Source organism: Calonectris borealis, unplaced genomic scaffold (assembly GCF_964195595.1).
Source record: "Calonectris borealis unplaced genomic scaffold, bCalBor7.hap1.2 HAP1_SCAFFOLD_73, whole genome shotgun sequence".
Taxonomy (NCBI): domain Eukaryota; kingdom Metazoa; phylum Chordata; class Aves; order Procellariiformes; family Procellariidae; genus Calonectris; species Calonectris borealis.
In genome coordinates, this window is record NW_027441475.1 from 530,560 (window position 1) to 549,221 (window position 18,662).

The 18,662-nt window shown below is 44.2% G+C and overlaps 1 protein-coding gene across 1 annotated transcript; it reads right to left on the minus strand.

The window, feature by feature from the left end:
- Positions 1-11,670: 11,670 nt before the first annotated feature.
- Positions 11,671-15,700, minus strand: LOC142076610 (E3 ubiquitin-protein ligase RBBP6-like). Its single transcript, XM_075138896.1, has 4 exons — positions 15,655-15,700; positions 13,554-13,642; positions 13,337-13,433; positions 11,671-12,650 (listed from the first exon to the last, which is right to left on the minus strand). Exons 2-4 carry the CDS (start codon positions 13,589-13,591, stop codon positions 12,516-12,518), a joined length of 270 nt encoding a protein of 89 aa, XP_074994997.1. The 5' UTR covers positions 13,592-13,642; positions 15,655-15,700; the 3' UTR covers positions 11,671-12,515.
- Positions 15,701-18,662: the final 2,962 nt, after the last annotated feature.

Here is an 18,662-nt window from a genome sequence, read left to right on the forward strand (position 1 = left end):
AACTGCCTGGCCAGTTACAACACCTGCTTATACTGACTTCATCCACCCTTACCCGCAAAACATTGTGACAGGCTGAGTCAGCGTGGAGAGTCAGGTGAACTTTGATGCACACACTGCTACCATAGGACTGGATTTTTAACCTATTTACATTTATCCGTCGCTTTGAAGCTGCCCAAGGGTCAGCATGCCCTTGCTACTGGAGGTTCTTGCTCTGTGCAGGCACTAAGGAAGACATTTCTGGTGACAGATTATTTCTAACGGGTAAAGCACAGCAGAACACACTGTTCATGAGCTGCTGAGAATCGTCCCCCAGGCATAGCAGGAACAACGGCAAAGCTTGTATATTTAAGATGCATTTGAGTTACCTTACCATTAAAATACACCACCACCAGACAGTGCTCTAGACGGAAGGCTGACATCAGTGTACAAGGACAGTCCCTTCTGGACATCTCGCTCCTGGGTAGAAATCCTAGAGACTTCCTTTAAGGACAGAAATCCAAAGAGCTACAATAAGCCTTTTAAATTCAGCACAGCAAACAAAAAGCAAACAAACAAAAAATGACAGGAAACCCCTGAGGCACTGATGAGGAACACAAGCTCTCCCCTTGAGTCCACTACCCCTCACAAGACTTACTCAAAATTACTCAGTTGCTTACTCAAAAGCAATAACCAACAAGCCATGTACCCTTGGGGAAGCCCTTGTCCTTCTGTGCCGCTGGTGGCATCCCACCATTTCTTTGGGAGTCCACACAAATTCAGAAGTACACTTAGTCCTCCGGCAGTCATTACCTATGGACCCGAACTCCTCCCACACCCCAGAAGTGGCTGTCGGTCGTCTGGCAGTCATTCTCCACAAACTGCAAGCCCTCCATACCTAACCACCTACCTAGTGACTCAGTGGAAATGAGCTGGACCACAACAGAAGTGACACTGCCCGGCCCGGTCACACAGATTAGACCACAAACGGTGGTCACAAGACAGAAAATGCAACACAAACCACAAGGACAGCAAAAAAACAAGCAGAAGACACATCACACAAAAACCAAAGACCCCTATCCAAACCCTAAAAACGCAAGCAAGCTACAAAAGGACTTTCCAAAAAAAAGACCACCCAGAACACAACATAAGGCAAAACCAACCTAACCCCAGGAACCCAGCGCTTGCAAACCCAGATCCTGACCATAACAATAACATGCTTTAATCCTAAGTCGCGTAAACTCCCATAACCCTCAAACCCCATAACCCTAGCAGGCTGGAACCCTAGCGCCCCATATCCCTAGCACATTGTAGCCCCAAGATATCAAAACATTGAACACAAACTCCCTGGAGGTCTCTCTCTTCAGGTGGCCCCAGATCTCAGACACCACAACTCTGAAGTGGGGGTGCCCACCGTGCCCAAGTGGAAGATCCACCAGGACAGCACCAGCATCCACCTTCACATCATCCGTCACGCCCTGAAAAAGTGCCCAGGCTGGACACTCCTGGGGAGAAAGGCGGAGGCACTCGGAGACTTTGAACCGGCCAGCCATGGCCACAGGGCTTCAGCTCATCATGTCTGTGTCAGAGCCACCAGGCAGGTGACCCTGTCCCCCCTGCGAAGACCCCTTGGGGTAGCCGTACCCAGCACCAGCTGGCTGGATACGGCCTTTGCTCTATGGGGAGGTGCTCCCTGGGAGCAGGGTCTCTCACGGGGGAACTCACAGCTCACCTGGGCTGCTCTGCGGCCACCGGACGCCTTTGCTGTCAGGGGGCTCTCAGCACCTCTCTGCCAACGGCTGTCACCTCCCTGCAGGACGCTCTCCAGCGCACGGTCCGTCTCCACTGGGTGTCCCTGGGGACAAAGATCGGAAGGGAGGGATGGGGTTTGCTCTGTCCCCGTTCCCAGGGTGCTTCAGGAGAGACCTGCCACCCCCAAATGAGCTGTCTGACGTGGACACCACAGACGAGCTGCAGACGTGGGTCAGCACGGTGGCGGGGAGTGGGCAAGATGTCCTGCGGAGCCCCCGGCGCTGGCGGAAAGCAGAGCTGGAGACAACGGGGAGAAGCCCCAGGCAGCCGGCAGCTGGCGGTGGGGCCTGGCAGGGAGCAGCGCCCGCAGAAATGCCCGGCTCCTGGAGCCTCGGCCCCAGGGCTGCAGCCTCGGCACCTCCTGGGGCTTCGCTGGGAAAAACCAGGCAGGGGTGACCCTGACAGCCCGCACACGTACCTGGCCCCGGGATCTGGCAGCCTGTCCCTGTGCCCATCGCTGCCACGGGATCCAGGAAGCAGCGCCCCAGCCCTGGCGTGGCCCTGAGCCGCCTCTCAGGCCAGGCAGCAGGAAGCCGCGCCCCATGGCATGCTGGGAGCTGTAGGCCCGGGGCACGGGCTGCTGCGTGGCCATGTTGGTTCCCGGGGCATGCCGGGAGCTGTAGGCCCGGGGCACAGGCTGCCGGGCAGCCATGTTGGTTCCCGGGGCATGCCGGGAGCTGTAGGCCTGGGGCACGGGGCTGCTGGGCAGCCATGTTGGTCTTGGGAGGTGCGGGCTCTGCTCCTGCTGCGGCCCAGCTGAGGTGAGGACAGGCACGCAGGTGGAGCTACCGAAGAGGAAGGGAGGAGAGCACAGACGGACAGAGAAAGAAGTGCTTGAACTGTAACATTTGCCTGGCAGTGCAGAGAGCGGGAGCTGCGGTGAGTCCCAGCCCCTCGGGGCCGTGTCACCCCTCTTCTGCATCGCAGTCCCTCCCAGCCCCCCCCTCCCATTTCCCTCTGTGTCATTTTTTTCACTTCCCCATACCTCTCTTCTTCTGTTGCTGTGTTCTGCTCCCCGTCCTCTCTTCTCCAAGTCCCTCTTTCCCTGTCGCTCCACCTGCCCCTGTCTTTTTCTTGCTGCCCCTCCCTCCTGCTCCCTGTCCCTCTTTTTGCCTTCCTCTGTCTCTGCCCTGCAGCACATTGCTGTTGTTTCTTCTCTGTCTCTTTGTCCTGGTCTGCATCCCGCTCTGTTTTTCACAGTCTCTCTGGCCTGTTCCCTGTCCTGCTTTGTCTCTCTCTGCCTGTATGTCCCGCTCCCTGTCCTTGTCTTCCCTTCTCCCTCCTTCTGCTTCTCTCTCTGCCTCCCCCCCCCGCCCTGCTCACTGTCACTGCGGTTTTCCATTCTGTATCCCACTGTCCCTGTCCTTCTTCCTGTTCATCTCTCTTCTGTCTCTCTCTGCTGCTCCCTGACCCATCCCTTCCCTGCTTCCTCCATCTCTCTGCAGGGCTCCTCATCCCTATTTCTCTTGATTTCTCCAGCTCTCTAGCCTTTTCCCCATACCTTTCTTTCTCTCTCAGCTCCTCTATCTTTTCTCTCATCATATTTTTCTCTTTCTAGTCCACTGTCCTTCTCCCCGTCAACTGAAGCTGAGTGACCAGGTGTCCCTGGGCTCTGGTATTTCCTTAGCATTGCCCTAGGGAAGATCTGTGGTTTTAGGGCTAGGGATCATTTAGGAGCTGGTCTCCTTACATAGGCAGCGGAGCTAGGCATAGTTAAAGCAGAGGTTGTTCTCAGCTGGTGCTCTGTGCGTCCTGTTGAAAGAGCAGGCTGTGGGCCTTATTTTGAAGGAAGGTTTCTTGTTCTGCGCTTATTGCTCCTCGGGACGCTGCACAGAAGTGGTGGTGGGGTCTGGAGAGACAGATGGGACCTGCTGTGATTCCTAGTAAATGTGAACTTGAACGAGACCAGACTGACTGCATATGGTTTTCTTCTCAGCTCCAACTCCAACCTACGTGCTCGGCGCTAATGAAAAAAGAGACCCTGAGCTGCAAATGAGCAGACAACATCACTCACTTAGGTCACCGTGCAGTTGGTCTGTGATAAGGGATGTGTACTTCCATGACGGTGCTTTCGTGAACGTTCTCTGGTCTTGCCGCTTCAAAGCCCTCCCTTTTTCCAGAAATTTTAAGATGGCATTTCTTATTCTGGGGTTCAGGCTGGAGTTGGACTTAATGTTGAACAGCTGATATCATGGGCTCCGTAAAATGTGAGAGAGAACCCTGCTTTGTTGTTGTTGTTGTTGTTTTCTAACACGCCCTAAACTTTGCTAAGCAAAGGGAGGAGTGGTTGCAAGAGTCTGTTCTTTGAGAGTGACGTATTCCTGTAGCGTGCCTGTCTTTGTATGGTGAAGGTTTCCTACCTGCAGTATGATTTTGCTGAGCTGTGAGGCTGTATTGGCGTAGCAAAGGTAAGAAGTGGCGTCTTTAAAGGTCACGAAACTGTAGCAAAACTAGCGGGGGAAGCTAGTTCCTTCCCTGACAAAACTAGTAGCAAGTAAAAGCATTTGCAATTGGCTTTTTTATGCAATGTTCACACAGAGCTTTTGGTATTGATTGATTTTTGGGAAGCAAGACAGCAGTGAGGAAAGAAAACTGGGGCTTCTTCACCGTAGGCGGGGTTCAAGCCTTTGCGCTAGAACAGGTCTTCACTAGAGTTTACAAAAAGAGAAGATGAGCTGTCTGTAAGGAAAGTTTCAGTAGAAGTAAGGCTAGATTTGCAGAATTTGGTTCTCCGTATCTGTTGCAAATAAGAGATGACTTGGCAGTGTTTACATCTGAAGTGCATGCCGGTGTGTTAATGCAGGCCGTCGAGGTCTTTTCAGGGGTACTTCTGGACTGCAGGTTGCGTGCGTGGGGGGCACCATGTCCCAGGATGAGCCAGTTTTAGCTCAGAGGATGTGACAGAATGGCAACCATCTTTGTGGTGGACCCCTGTCATGGTTTAACCCCAGTCGGCAACTAAGCACCACACAGCTGCTCACTCGCCCTCCCCCCAGCAATGGGATGGGGGAGAGAATCAGAAGAGCAAAAGCAAGAAAACTCACGGGTAGAGATAAGAAGAGTTTAATACTTGAAATAAAATAATAATAGCAATAATAGTAATACTAGTAACAGTAATAATAGTAACACCAATAATACCATAATATTACCAATAATAACACCAATAATAACAATAATAACAATAACAATAATAATAATAACAAAAACAATAATAACACCAATAATAATAATAATAGTAATAATGACAATAATAACACCAATAAGAATAATAATAATATTAATAATAAATAATAATAATTCGTAATTAAAACGAGAGAGAGAAAGAGAGGGAGAGAGGATCAAGAATAAGAACCCCAATCCTAACACTAACACCAAACCCTCACCCTAACTCGAACCCCTAACGCTACCCATAAACCCTATGCATAACACTAAGACCTCACCCTTACCCTAAGCCTAACAGCGAAACCTAACCCTAAACCTGAACCGCAACCCTAACCCGAACCCTAACCCAAATGCTAACCCTAACCGTAAACCTAACCCTAACTCTAACCCTAACCCTATCCCTAACCCTAAACCCGAACCATCCTAAACCCAACCGTAAAACTAATGCTAACCCTAAGCCTAACCCTAACCCTAACCCTAAACATAACCCTAACCTTAACCCTAAACCTAACCCCTAACCATAACCCTAACCTTAACGCCTAACCCTAACGTTAACCCCTAACCCTAATGCTAACCCTAACCCCGAACTCTAGCCCTAATCCTGAACCCTAACCCTAACCCTGAACCCCAACCTAACCCTAACCCCTAAACCTAACCCTAATGCTACCCGTAAACCCTACGCATAACACTACGACCTCACCCTAATACTAACCCTAACCCTTAACTCCAGTCCTAAGCCTAACTCTAACCTTAACCCTAACCCTAACACTTAACCCTAAATTGAACACTTAACCCTAACCCTAACCCTAACCTAACCTTAAGCCTAACCTGAATCATAAAGCTCTAACCCTAATGTTAACCCTAATCCCGAACCCTAACCCTAATCCCAAACCCTAACCCTAACCCTGAACCCCAACCCTAACCTTAACGTAATGACCCTAACCCTAACTCTAACCCTAACCCTAATGCTACCCGTAAACCCTAACTGTAACACTAAGACCTCACCCTTATACTAACGCTAACCCCAATACCGAACCCTATCTCTAACCCTGACCCAATCTTAAACCCTAACCCTAACCTTAACGCTAACACTAACCCTAAACCTAACCCTAACGCTACCTGTAAACCCTAAGCGTAACATTAAGACCTCACCCTAACCCTAACACTGAATCCTAACTCTAACCCTTAACTCTAATCCTAACCCTAACTCTAACCTTAACCCTAACCCTACCCCTAAACCTAACACTTAAACCTAACCCTAAGCCTAACACTTAACCCTAAACCGAACACTTAACCCTAACCGTAACCTAACCTTAAGCCTAACCTGAATCATAAAGCTAACCCTAGCCCTAACCCTAACCCTAAGGCGAAACCTCACCCTAAAACAAAATCCTAACGCTAACCCTAACCCCAAACCGTAACCCTAACCCTAACATCAAACCGTAACACTAACACTTTGGCATAACCCTAACGTTAAACCTAAACGGAACCATAAAACTAACCCTCACATAACACCGAACCCCTAATTCTAACCGTAACCCTAATGCTAACTCAACCTCAAACCGTAATCTTAAGACATCACCACAACCCTACCCCTACCCCTACCCCTAACCCTACCCCTACCCCTACTCCTAACCCTTATACTAAACCCTAACCCTATCCCCTAACCCAAACCCTAACCCTAACGCTAAGCCTATCCCTAACTGTAACCCTACGCCCTAACCCTAACGCTAACCCTAACCCTAAAACGAAACCATAACCCTATCCCTAACACTAAACCTGAACCATAATCCTAACCCCAACGATAACCCTAGGCCTAACCCTAACCCCAACCATAACCCTAACCTTAACCCCAACCATAACCCTAACCTTAACCCCTAATCCTAATTTCAAGCCCTAACCCTGATGCTAATCCTAACCCCGATGCTAATCCTAACCCCGACCCCTAACCGTAATCCCGAACCCTAACCCTAACCCTGAACTCCAACCTGAACCCTAATGACCCTAACCCTAACTCTAACCCTAACCCTAATGCTACCGCAAACCTAATACCGTAACCATAACACCTCACCCTAAACCTAATGCGAAACCTAATCCTAAAATTAAACCGCAACTCTAAACCTAAACCCTAACCCTAAAAATTAATGCTACCCCTAACCCAAACTGAAATCCTAACCCATAAGCGTAAACCCAATGTAACCCCTAACCATAACACTAAGCCCTAACCCTAACGCTATCACAAACCTAATACCATAACCGTGAGACCTCACCCTAACCCTAATGCGAAACCTAACCCTAAAACTAAACTGCAACCCTAACCCTAAACCTAATCCTAATACTTAATGCTAACCCTAACCCAAACTGAAATCCTAACCCATAAGCATAAACCCAACCATAACCCCTAACCATAACACTAATCCCTAACCCTAACCCTAACCCTAACCCTAACCCCAAACCCTAATCCGTATCCCAAACTCTAACCCTAACCCTGAAGCCCAGCCCTAACTCTAACCTTAACCCTAACCCTAACCCTAATGATAAGCCCTAACCCTAATGCTAACCCTAACGCCAAACCCTAACCCGTATCCCAAACTCTAACCCTAACCCTGAACCCCAGCCCTAACTCTAACCTTAAACCTAACACTAACCTTTACCCTAACCCTAACCTTAAAACTAAACCCTAACCCTAAACCCTAACCCAAACGCTAACCCTAACCCTAAACCTAACCATAACCCTAAGCCCTAACCCTAACCCTAACCCTAAAATGAATCCCTAACCTGATCCCTAACCCTAAACCCAAACCATAATCCTAACCCCAACCCTCTCCCTAACCCTAACGATAACCCTAAGCCTAACCCTAAACCTAACCCTAACCCTAAACCTAACCCCAACCCCTAACCATAACCCTAATGATAAGCCCTAACCCTAATTCTAACCCTAACCCTAACCCATATCCCGAACTCTAACCCTAACCCTGAACCCCAGCCCGAACCCCAGCCCTAACTCTAACCCTAAACCCTAACCCTAAACCCTAACCCAAACCCTAACCCTAACCCTAAAACTAACCCTAACCCTAACCGTAACCCCAAGCCCTAACCCTAACCCTAAACCTAACCCTAAAATGAAACCCTAACCCGATCCCTAACCCTAAACCCAAACCATAATCCTAACCCCAACCCTATCCCTAACCCTAACGATAACCCTAAGCCTAACCCTAAACCTAACCCTAACCCTAACCTTAAACCTAACCCCTGCCCCTAACCATAACCCTAATGATAAGCCCTAACCCTAATGTTAACCCTAACCCTAAACCTAACCCTCACCGTAACACTGAGCCCTAACCCTAACCCTAACCCTAAACTTAATCACAAACACTATAACTGATGTAAATGAGCAATATCAGGGCAGCAAGTCAGGTTCTTTAAATCCTTGCTTTCTCTCTTCCCTTCTCTCTTCTTGCTTTCTCTCTTCCGTTCGAGGAGATTTCCGTTCGAGGAAGCTTTAGCTAGTTTTATTATATTGTCTGTCTTAGGAGGAACAGCCACTTCTACTTTCCGCTTTGTCTTGTCAATTTTTGCTTTTGGCTTATCCTTCTCTTTTTTCTCCTTTTCAGACATCGGTTTGAAAGCAATAGAATCTGCTTCCATAGGCTCATCTCTCACAGGGGTGGCATCATCTCTGCTTGGGCCATGAACAGGGAGTCCATTTTAACGTCTTCTGCTGGAACTGGCTCTCTTGGTTTTCTCGCACCTGCTAACAACTCAGTATTGGGAAATCCTTCATCCTCATCCCTTTTTCTTCTCTTTTTATGCTTATTTCCTTGGCCATCTCCTAGTGGATTTTTCACCTCCTTCTCTTTTGATTTGGTAGGATCCTTGATGCCATGGCTCTCTCTTTCAGAAGGTTTTTCAGAGTAATTTCCAGCTATATTGTGATTTTGGTGGCTCTGCCAAGCAGGATAATCCTCCCTACGTCCCCGAGCATATGGTGAATTCTCTTGTCTGGTCCCAGGTGGACCAAACCTACCTGGAGAAAAGTTCTCTCTGTTTACTGGAGGGTGAGGTTGAGCGCCAACAGCATAGCCCTTGTAAAACTTTCCATGCCATTCTCTGTAGTTCCTTTCCCATTCCCTGTACCTTGCCTTTTCAAATGGATCTCTAAAGTCAAGAGATCTGCCATAGTAAGCTTTCAGATCATATGGTGGAACTCCTCTGTATCTGTTAAAATACTCCCTTCCTCCTTCCCCTTGAGGTATAGTCTGTTTAGTGGGAGACTGGCCTCTAAATACTGGAGACCTTGACCGTGAATGGCATCTTCTGTATGGGGGTGACCTTGACCCTGAACGCTGATAACCGTGTGACCTTGACCTAGAACGATAGTTACGCCTCTTCCCTTTGCCTCTTCTTGGATACGGCAGCAATCGCGAGTAGGAACGAGAATGGGAAGGACTAAATGAGCGAGAGTAGGAGCGAGTGCGGGAAGAACCTGATCTTGATGTGGAGCAGGTAGACGAACTTGTAGAGTAAGGTGAAGCACTATAAGGAGACTTGGACCTGGAAAAAACCACAACACACAGAAAAAGAAATGAAGTTAATTCAAAACAGTCATTCTCCCCAATTTTTTTCCTCCCAAATTTGGTTTGGGTTTTTTCTCCTCTCCATACGCTTATGTCAAAGCTTCTTTCAGCTGCTGACATAATGCTACTGCAAATTGAGGAATTTGATAACATTTTTCAATTCCATTTGTCTTGTTTTAGTTATGCATGCTTACTATCTGCAACAAAAAATTCTATTGGAAAAAACACTGTCATTTTTCCTTATGTCAGATGCACTTTAGTGTAACTGCAGTCCGATATGCTGTTGAAATACAAACGTGAAAAACAAGGCAACTCCATTGAGCCAAATACTTCCTCCTCTTTAAGTCTCCGCTGTTCTCTGTAAAACTCCTCCCTAGATAAGGGAGGCCAATGGCATCCTGCCAACTTAAGCATTTTTCTCCCTGCTTTCTGTTCATTAGAGACTACGCTCATTTCCTGATCCTCATACTTGCCTTCCACATCCTCACCCCCAACAGTTCATTCAGTCTTCTCTCCTTATACTCAGCTTTGCACCTGTGGATGGAGGCTGCCCACACTTGAAAGAGACTCCCATCTCCCGTGGGCCAAGTGCCCACTGCTCCTCTGCCACTCCTTGATACACTTAATACATCACACTTCTGATCTTCCAAGTACTGCACAGATATTAACTAATCTTCTCTGGAACTTCTTTTAACTTCTTCCACATACGCTTCCTATGTTGTTGCCTCATCATGAGGTATTTGGCCTGGTCCTGTCCCTGAATTGTTGTTTTCTTGCTGACTGAATTGGAGATATCAGACAACCTGTGGGATGGATCCTGGTTTTTCTTTTGATTTACCTTTAAGATTTTATAAACACAATGCACTCTTACAATCTGTCTATAACAAACATATAGCGAAAGGAAGGACTAGCTTGACGCTGCAGTAATAGGTAAAACAGACTCCTCTCTCTCCAACTGAGAGAAAGCGTCTTGGCTATGTGAGATGACTAAATTGAAGAAATTCAAAATTGTCATAAAAGAACAGTGTTGACTTTTCCAACCATTTGCTCATGCAGTATCAACTAAGTTGTTAAAAAAAGAATGTTGGAGGCTGATTCCTATTGGGAAATCAATTTCTTCAGCCCTATTCAGCCAGTAATGGAAAAGGTGGCTTTCCATCTGATCCTTTAATTATCTTTAATTTTTATAGGCAATTATGGTTTCCTCAAAAAGCGTTCATTTCTCAGAGTCCTGTTTTCAGTCATGTACCGGAGTTTTATTTTAAATAACCTTAGTGGAAGCACAGATGCCCTTTGTAAAAGCCAATTCAAATGAAGCCATTTAAAAATTAATTACCACTTGGATTCTCCACAACTATCTGTGCATACTTGCTTCATTATAAATCAGCTGTTGTATAAGTTATGCGTTATACAGCCTCTTTTAACAGGTGACAAGGAGTCATCTATTGAATTTCTGTAGAATACTTACACTTCCCAGCCTGGTCTGCCACCTGCTGAGCGAACTGGACTGGCTCTCATTGGATGACCTTTTGGAGTGGGGAGAGGAAAAAGAAAGAAATCCCATTCAGTTCCTCTGAAGGTAATTTTTTTAAAGAAATTCTGAAGTTACAGTTACTTACCAGTGTCGTGGTTTAACCTGGCAGGCAGCCAAATACCATGCAGCCGCTCACTCACTCCCCCCGCCCCCCAGTGGGACGGGGAGAGAATCGGAAGGGTAAGAGTGAGAAACACTCGTGGGTTGAGATAAAGACAGTTTAATAGAACAGAAAAGGGAGAATAATGATAATAAATAATGATAGAATATACAAAATGAGTGATGCACAATGCAATTGCTCACCACCCGCGCTGACCGATAACCAAGTAGCGATCGGTACTTCCTGGATCACGCCTACCGTTCATATACTGAGCATGACGTCACATGGCATGGAATACCCCATTGGCCAGCTGGGCTGGCTGTCCTGATTATGTTCCCTCCCATCTTGTGTACCTAGCTCAGTCAGTAGGCACGGGAACTGTCCTTGGACTAGGAGGGCACTTAGCAACAACTGAAAACATCAGTGTGTTATCACCATTCTCCTCATACTAAATCCAAAACACAGCACTAGGAAGAAATTTTACCCTATCCCTGCCGAAACTAGGACACCAGTTGTGGGTATTGCTTGTCCTTGGGGGCCCAGAAGACTTGGTAATGCTGGTTGTCTTTGTACGGGAACCTGATAGACATCTCAAAAAACCATTAGTAGGCTTGAGTTCTGAAGGTTTTAACCAACTCTCCCGTGGAGAAGAATGTGGATTAAATGCCTAACTATCCGTTTGTTGCAGACCACAGTAAGTCACCAGAGTTGGCTATATCATTTTCTATGAGAGAAATGAATCCCACCTCTCCTTTGCCAGAGGGTAAATGTAAATTGCAGGCTCAGGGTAAAGTTCGTCTCCGAGTAACTACATTTTATAAATGGAAGAAGTCTATTTCCTACAAAACGAGATCCATGACAGAAACACAGAAGTGCTACCAAGTGCATTTTAAAACAGCCACTCCTGTCAGCACACAGCAGTATTTTCTTAGTTTATAGCAACAGGAAAACTTCAGTCTGTTTCACACATGGGATTTGATAAAAGTCAGAGGGGGCGGAAATCTCAGTCCAACAGCTACTTGTTAAATTTTGCAAGAAGCCTTTGAAACATAAACCAAAAGCAAAACGAGCTTTCAGAGAGAACGACTCCACTGCAAACACTACTGAAATGTTTTGCAGAAATACAGATTCTTAGCATACCACACGTTTAACCAACTTCCAGGGGCACGAACAGCAGGACCACCCTATTTTAATATTCAAAAGTATCCCAGATTCTATGGTTAAGCACAATGACAGTGCTTCCTGCCCCGTAATTACAGATGCTGGCCAACTTGGTTGCATAGCCACTCAGACATGCACGCATGGTTTCTCTCGCTCACTTTTTGGCCAGTCCAATTAATTCCATACTTACGCATTAATAGTTGGTATTGCGTATTTTCCAGTGTTTGTCAGCATAGCACCCTTTGTATTGGGGTCTTTCACCTCCATCATGAAACTCCTTGGAATTCCTGTGCTCTTTAATTCTGGGAACAGGCTCAACATTTTTGTCCTGTTAAGAAAAGAAATGCAGACATATCTCCTTTTAAGACCCACACTTAAAATGACATTTCAATGATTATTTTAAGCAGCAAAAGCCTTTAATCCTCTCCTTTTACCCAGCATAAGGGTTGCTCGACTAAAATACTTATTTTCCTAAATGAATATAGCCAGGATGTTCCAAAGGCTTGAGCAGTGTTTTGAACTCATTCCGTTCTTTGGCTTAAGTTCAGGTTCTTTAAGGGTGAAATATCCCTTAGCTCACCATCCCCTCAGAAAAGAGATACAAACCCGCTCCTCCTCCAAAGCGCAATTCAGAGCACAAATATTCAATAGATGGGGTCAACAGAAACATCTTGGTTTTACATGAAATACTAAAAACTGTGAACTGTCATTAAACAGAGTTAAAACCAGAAACATTTCCAGTAATATTGAAATATATAAAAATATGCATGAAAGTTCACAGAGCAAGATCTGTGGACATACTTAATGTCTATGACCTAGAAAAAAGAAAAGTTTACATTTATAATGCCAGGTTTCCCTTGGATTTTGAAGGGCTTTGCAACATTGCCCTATGAACCTCTGTCTTTCACCCCAAGAGAAACAATTCTTAATATGAGTATTCATGGATTTGTTACGTAACTGCCAAGGTAAAAAAATGAAAAGCTAAGGAACACCAGAAGTCCCCCACAGTCTTACCCCATTTGTTGGGCAGTTCTTTATACAGTCGCCAGGTTTTCCGCAACGAGAGCAAGCAGATGATGGTGGAGGTGGACCCCAGGGTTTCTTCATGTAACTAAAAGGGTTTGCGGCAAAGAAGAAAAAGGTATGCACGTGTCTCTCTCGTTAAAACAAACTTCTCTACAATTTTTCCATAATCTTCAAAGAACAGATTTGACATTATCATTTGACTTACTTGATTGGATCATATTCCTGGCAAGACTGTAGCATCATAGCTTTTATTTTATCTTCTTCGGAAGCATTGGCTTCAGCCAGATTGGCACTCTGTTTAACAGGTAATTATTTGACACATACATTAGAAACACATTTAAGCCCACACTGCCAAAGAGAACACCACTCACCCAACCCTGTAAAGAGCAGCACAACGCCAGCTGAGGTTGCATGAAAACAGCTGCTCATATGAAACAGAGTTGTCCAAAAGATGTTCTGGGGAGTCCTTACGTCATCACAGGATGTTTATGTGCCTGTTAACCTACTTGAAAAGAGCATTCCTGGCCACTCAAAACCTTAGGCTCTTCATGTTCCCCCCCACTAACTTCTTCATAGGAAGCAAGTTAACTACAATAAGCAAAACCTGCAGTTTTTTTCCAGTTGACCGTGTCCTTTTAACATACAAATTGTAATATAAATGTTATGCAGAACTGGATCTTCAAATTATTGAAGCCAGCTGATTTTTTTAAAGTAGTATTTGTTCAAATGTTTTTATTACACACTAGTACAGATACAAGCAGGGTCTAAGGGAGTGACTGTAAATGATTTGGACCCTCAAGCACCTATCATTCAGATCAACCACTCATGGTTTTGGTTTTAGATGCATTCATTCACAAAAGCAACCAACTTGTTTCAGCATTTTGTTAAAGGGCTGTTTCATATACACAGCTTTTTCTCAACTGTAACATAATCCAGATGGACATCTATGAAGTCATTTCCATTAACATTTACAGAAGATTTTACAGATACTTGACTAATTTGTTTGAACCCAAGCCGTTTACAAAACACATCCAAAACCCACAAGACATTACTAGGAATAGACCAAAATTCAAGATGGCATTTAATGCATAATAAAACAGAAAACTTTTTACAACACATTGCCTCCATGCTAAGCCAGTCTGCACTGAGGAGGTTAGAGTAAGGAACCGTTTGGAGCTGCTTTATCCTATGTTCCTCTATTTTTCTGAAATACTTACATTTTCTCAAAAGCTTAAATGTGTACACCACTTGGACAGTTTTTCACATTTTAGAGTAAAACTTCACCTGAGTTTACAGAACCAAGGACATGTTTAGGGACAGCGCTAACAGAGACCAATTTCTCCTGGTGGCTACCTTCCAAACTATTTTTTTTTTCTTACCAAATGTCCACAATTTAATTTCTGCAGTGAGAGAGGGAAGAAGTTACCAGTGGGAAGAGATTTTTCTTTCTGGGAAAGGAACTCCAGCCTTTATTTTCAGAAGGAAGGACTAGCTCCTCTGCATTAGGCCCTGCCTTCTCTAATCTTTGTAACTTTAAAGACTAGTAATTTAATAGGCTAGCACTACGCCTTTTCACAAAGTGCAATCCCTAGTGCTTTCCCAGACAAAGTTACATGTTGTTGAGCAAAAAATGCAAGCAGTTCCATAGCAAAACATGGCATTACAACAGTTTCAGAAGGTCACGTTTGCTAATATGCCACACATACGCATCAGTATTTTCCTGTAAACAATTAGGTGCATTTGCACAATTTACACAGTCTGCGATCAAACAAATTAGATTGTGTTGTCCACTGTATATATACTACAGTGTATGAAATTGTGCAGCATTCAAAGCATGGATCTATAACTGTAGCGCCTAGAAATTCAAAAATAGCCATGCAGTTGTCCGTGTTCCAGAAACGCTTCTATTTTGGCTCTTGCAAACCCCCCTGAAATGTCCGTCACTTACAGCCAATTAAATTCTTCTGTGAAAATTGTGTTAGTTTCCAATGCAAAATGAACGAAAAGTATGAAAAACGGTAAACAGCTGCTGAAGTGCTTCTTCTTTGTGTCTTGAAGATGAGTAATACTGCAACATTACGTTGCGGCTGATAAGGTCCTCCCCCTTCTATCTTCCCAAACTGGCAACTACTCTTTACCAGGATAGTATCAAAATATACACACATTTTAAAGTTAAAAGAAATACTTTAAATTATTAAAAATTAAATTAAAGGTTTGTTCACATGACAACAGTTCTCCAGCTATAGATCACAGTATAAGATTTAAAAATACAAAGCAAACACTTTTTTTTAGGAATATATATGTACCTTAGTCAGCTGGGCCAGAGAAATAGATGCAGAAGAGTCATCAATCTGTTCACAAAAAATTAAACTCACATTCAAGTTCTACAATCAAAAACAGAGCAATAGTTAACCTCTACTGTAGTCTGACAGTCTGCACTATATCCTCCGAGTGTCACTGAAAGAGCCATTTCCAACCTAGTGTAGTTGGTATTTGTTCAAAACAAAGTCCAAACCTGTGACAGCTTAAGAGTGCCTATGTGGTTAAGGAGAAGAAGCTAAACTAACCAAACCCGCTGGAGATCAACTTATTGCTCCAGAATATCTCAGAGAGGGACCCTTGTCAAATGCTCACAGCTGCTTAAAAGTCGAAGGGGTAAGGAAGCTATCAATTTTCAGCTAAAAAGGATTTTTAAAAAATATTTATTTGAAAAGGAAGCATCACTACAGGAAACTTCTTTTCAGTGTGGTTTGTAAACTAATCAGCCAAGTATTTCCTTGTGTTACTTATTTCTGTTTTAGCAGCAGAACGACAGTGTCTTCAAACCTGAAGAAAAACGCTGCCCCTTTTCCAAATGTAAATTCAAAGTGGCAGTATCCTAAAGAAAAGCTTAGCCTTTGGGAAATTAAAGCAGCATCCAGCCCTGAAGTCACCCAGATCCAAAAACGTACTGCAGGCGGAGGTTAAGAAAAATGACAGGGATTTTACCCTTTACAAATGCACCAGGCTCTAACCTTGTGCCAAAATTTGTACACTGGGTTTTACGTATTTTCATTTGCAGACAAACTATTAAACTAAACTGCTTCATCTGATAAAGCGGAAAGGTCAAATGTAGAACTTTAGAATACCACTTTGTGTAGCAACGATATTTAAATTCACAGCAATCTATTAAAGACAGTTATGCACTCAGTTATGCACTCAAACAATATCGCTTCAATTATACAGTTTCAGGAACAAATACCCAAGTCTTTAAGGACATGAAAAGGAAGCATTTAGCTGCACAGAACTGTCCTCAAAACGTGTGGGACATGTTGGTTTTGGTATTTGTTTGAACCCCCAAGTCAAAAGTAAGAAACAGTACCATGTTTAACAATAATGGTTTCTCAGTGGTTTTTGATAACATTTTCAAAAACCATGTTCAGTTGTGCAAACCTTGAACCTACGTGATCTAAAAACGATTGTACATTATCTGTACAACACAAAGTCGTTCAGGAAATAGTCTAGCATATCCAGTATGAAATACAATGCATTACTAGGCACAAACACCAATATTCACATTAGATAGAACTGTGCAAATGATGGCATTACTCCGTTTCTACTATGCTGAATCAAATACATTGTATTTACAACATATACTATGTTTTACTGGAAAAGCTATTAAGTTAATGTTTGGAAAATTAATCCAAGGCTACCTTAAGTGCAGCGTGCAGCAAAAAGTGTGAGACTGTGTTTTTATATACTGCTTTTGATGTTCCACTTACTGGCTCAGTTTGACTTCTAGAAGAAATAAAGGTGATCAGAACTTCAAATACAGCACTTGTACCAAAAACATAAAGCACTGAAAACAGATTATAAAACCTGAACATCAAAACTTTATGTTCTGATAGTCGAGTGAATCTGGAAATTTACTCATATACATAAACCATTGTCTCTTGGTACATTCAGTGCAACTAAAAAAACCCCCCAGAATCCCATTTCTGCTTTGTCACAAATTTCTCTAAGGCTTACGGATATAGAACACGACCGTGCAAGGGGAAGTCCTCAGATAGTTTGTCTCTGCTACATAAGTATCAAAACCAGGAAGTCTGTACTACAGTTTTGTGTTCATAAATAATCAACCATCAAAATACGAAGGTAACTTTAGCCAATCTGTGTATCGCTAGTATTACAAATAGGTACCAGATGGAGTCCTTTAGTTTCTAAGAAAGAACAGTGATAGTCTAGACACTTCCAAGTGCACCTTTACTTAAGTGAAAAAAATCAGTCATCTGACAAATAACAACAATGTCAGCAGCATCGTCTTTAGAACAGTGTTTCTCTGTGGAAGCCCAAGCACTGTGTTCAGATATCTTAGCCATGAAAGTGCCAAACCACTAAATGTGTTACATATGCTATATGGACTAAAAACAGTAGTAGAAATGTCACCTGAAAGCAGGTCCTAGGCCTTTGTGCGATTTAGGAGACCTGTGACAAAAAAAAAAGGTCTTGGTTGCCAGAATTTGCTTCAAGATAATCTTGAAAATGCTACGATATTTTAGGAAATATTTATTAAATTTGAAAACTTGCTGAGATTCCACATACTCATTGATCTGTATCTGCACGCTACTCATCATGAATCAGCCATGCAACCATTGATGTCGTTAACAAACAATTCACACATCATCCAAAGTGTCCCATGAGCAGAGGCAATTCAAAGGCTGCTGTGCAACTGGTGTACAAATAGAAAGGCGCACGCTCCCTGCCACTGCTAGAACACCACCAGGCTCGCAACGACAGCCACGTACCTCCTGAAGTTGAGGAAGGACAAGGACATCCTTTAGATTACCACAGCATGGATTCTTCATACATTTACCTTCAAGAGCGTACTAAAAGGAGAGTAACGCATTTTTGAAGGCCTCTCCACCATTACAGCATACATTCATCATTCCCAAACATCCACCACTCTACCAGTTGTTTCTGCAATGTTCACAGCTGAAAGACTAGAAAGCTAATCTGCCTGGTTAATTTTCAGCGCTAGAACAGCGGTGCCGTTCCTTCCTTATCCCCTTATACATACAGGTATGTATCTGACCTTTGATGCTAGCCGCATCTATCCTCTCATTTTAGGGCAGCATTACAATACCAGGAGAGGGTGCCCGAAACAGAGGATGCACTGACAAGACAGCACTAAGCAGACGTGTTTAAATTAACCCCCAAAACAAGGCCATGTTTATAAGCACAGTGCTGCGGTGTCCAGAATTACTAGAGGGTGCCTGAAAACACTGCAACAACTAGTGCAGGAATACGCCCAAAGTTGAGATGCAGAGCCACATAA

What these genes read in the sequence shown, in the direction of transcription:
- LOC142076610 (XM_075138896.1), bottom strand. Translation starts at nt 13,591, where the DNA reads ATGATGCTACAGTCTTGCCAGGAATATGATCCAATCAA. An exon ending in CAGGAATATGATCCAATCAA is followed by an intron (nt 13,434 to 13,553) that starts GTAAGTCAAATG and finishes AAACCCTTTTAG; the next exon opens with TTACATGAAGAAACCCTGGG. An exon ending in AGAACTGCCCAACAAATGGG is followed by an intron (nt 12,651 to 13,336) that starts GTAAGACTGTGG and finishes TTTTCTTAACAG; the next exon opens with GACAAAAATGTTGAGCCTGT.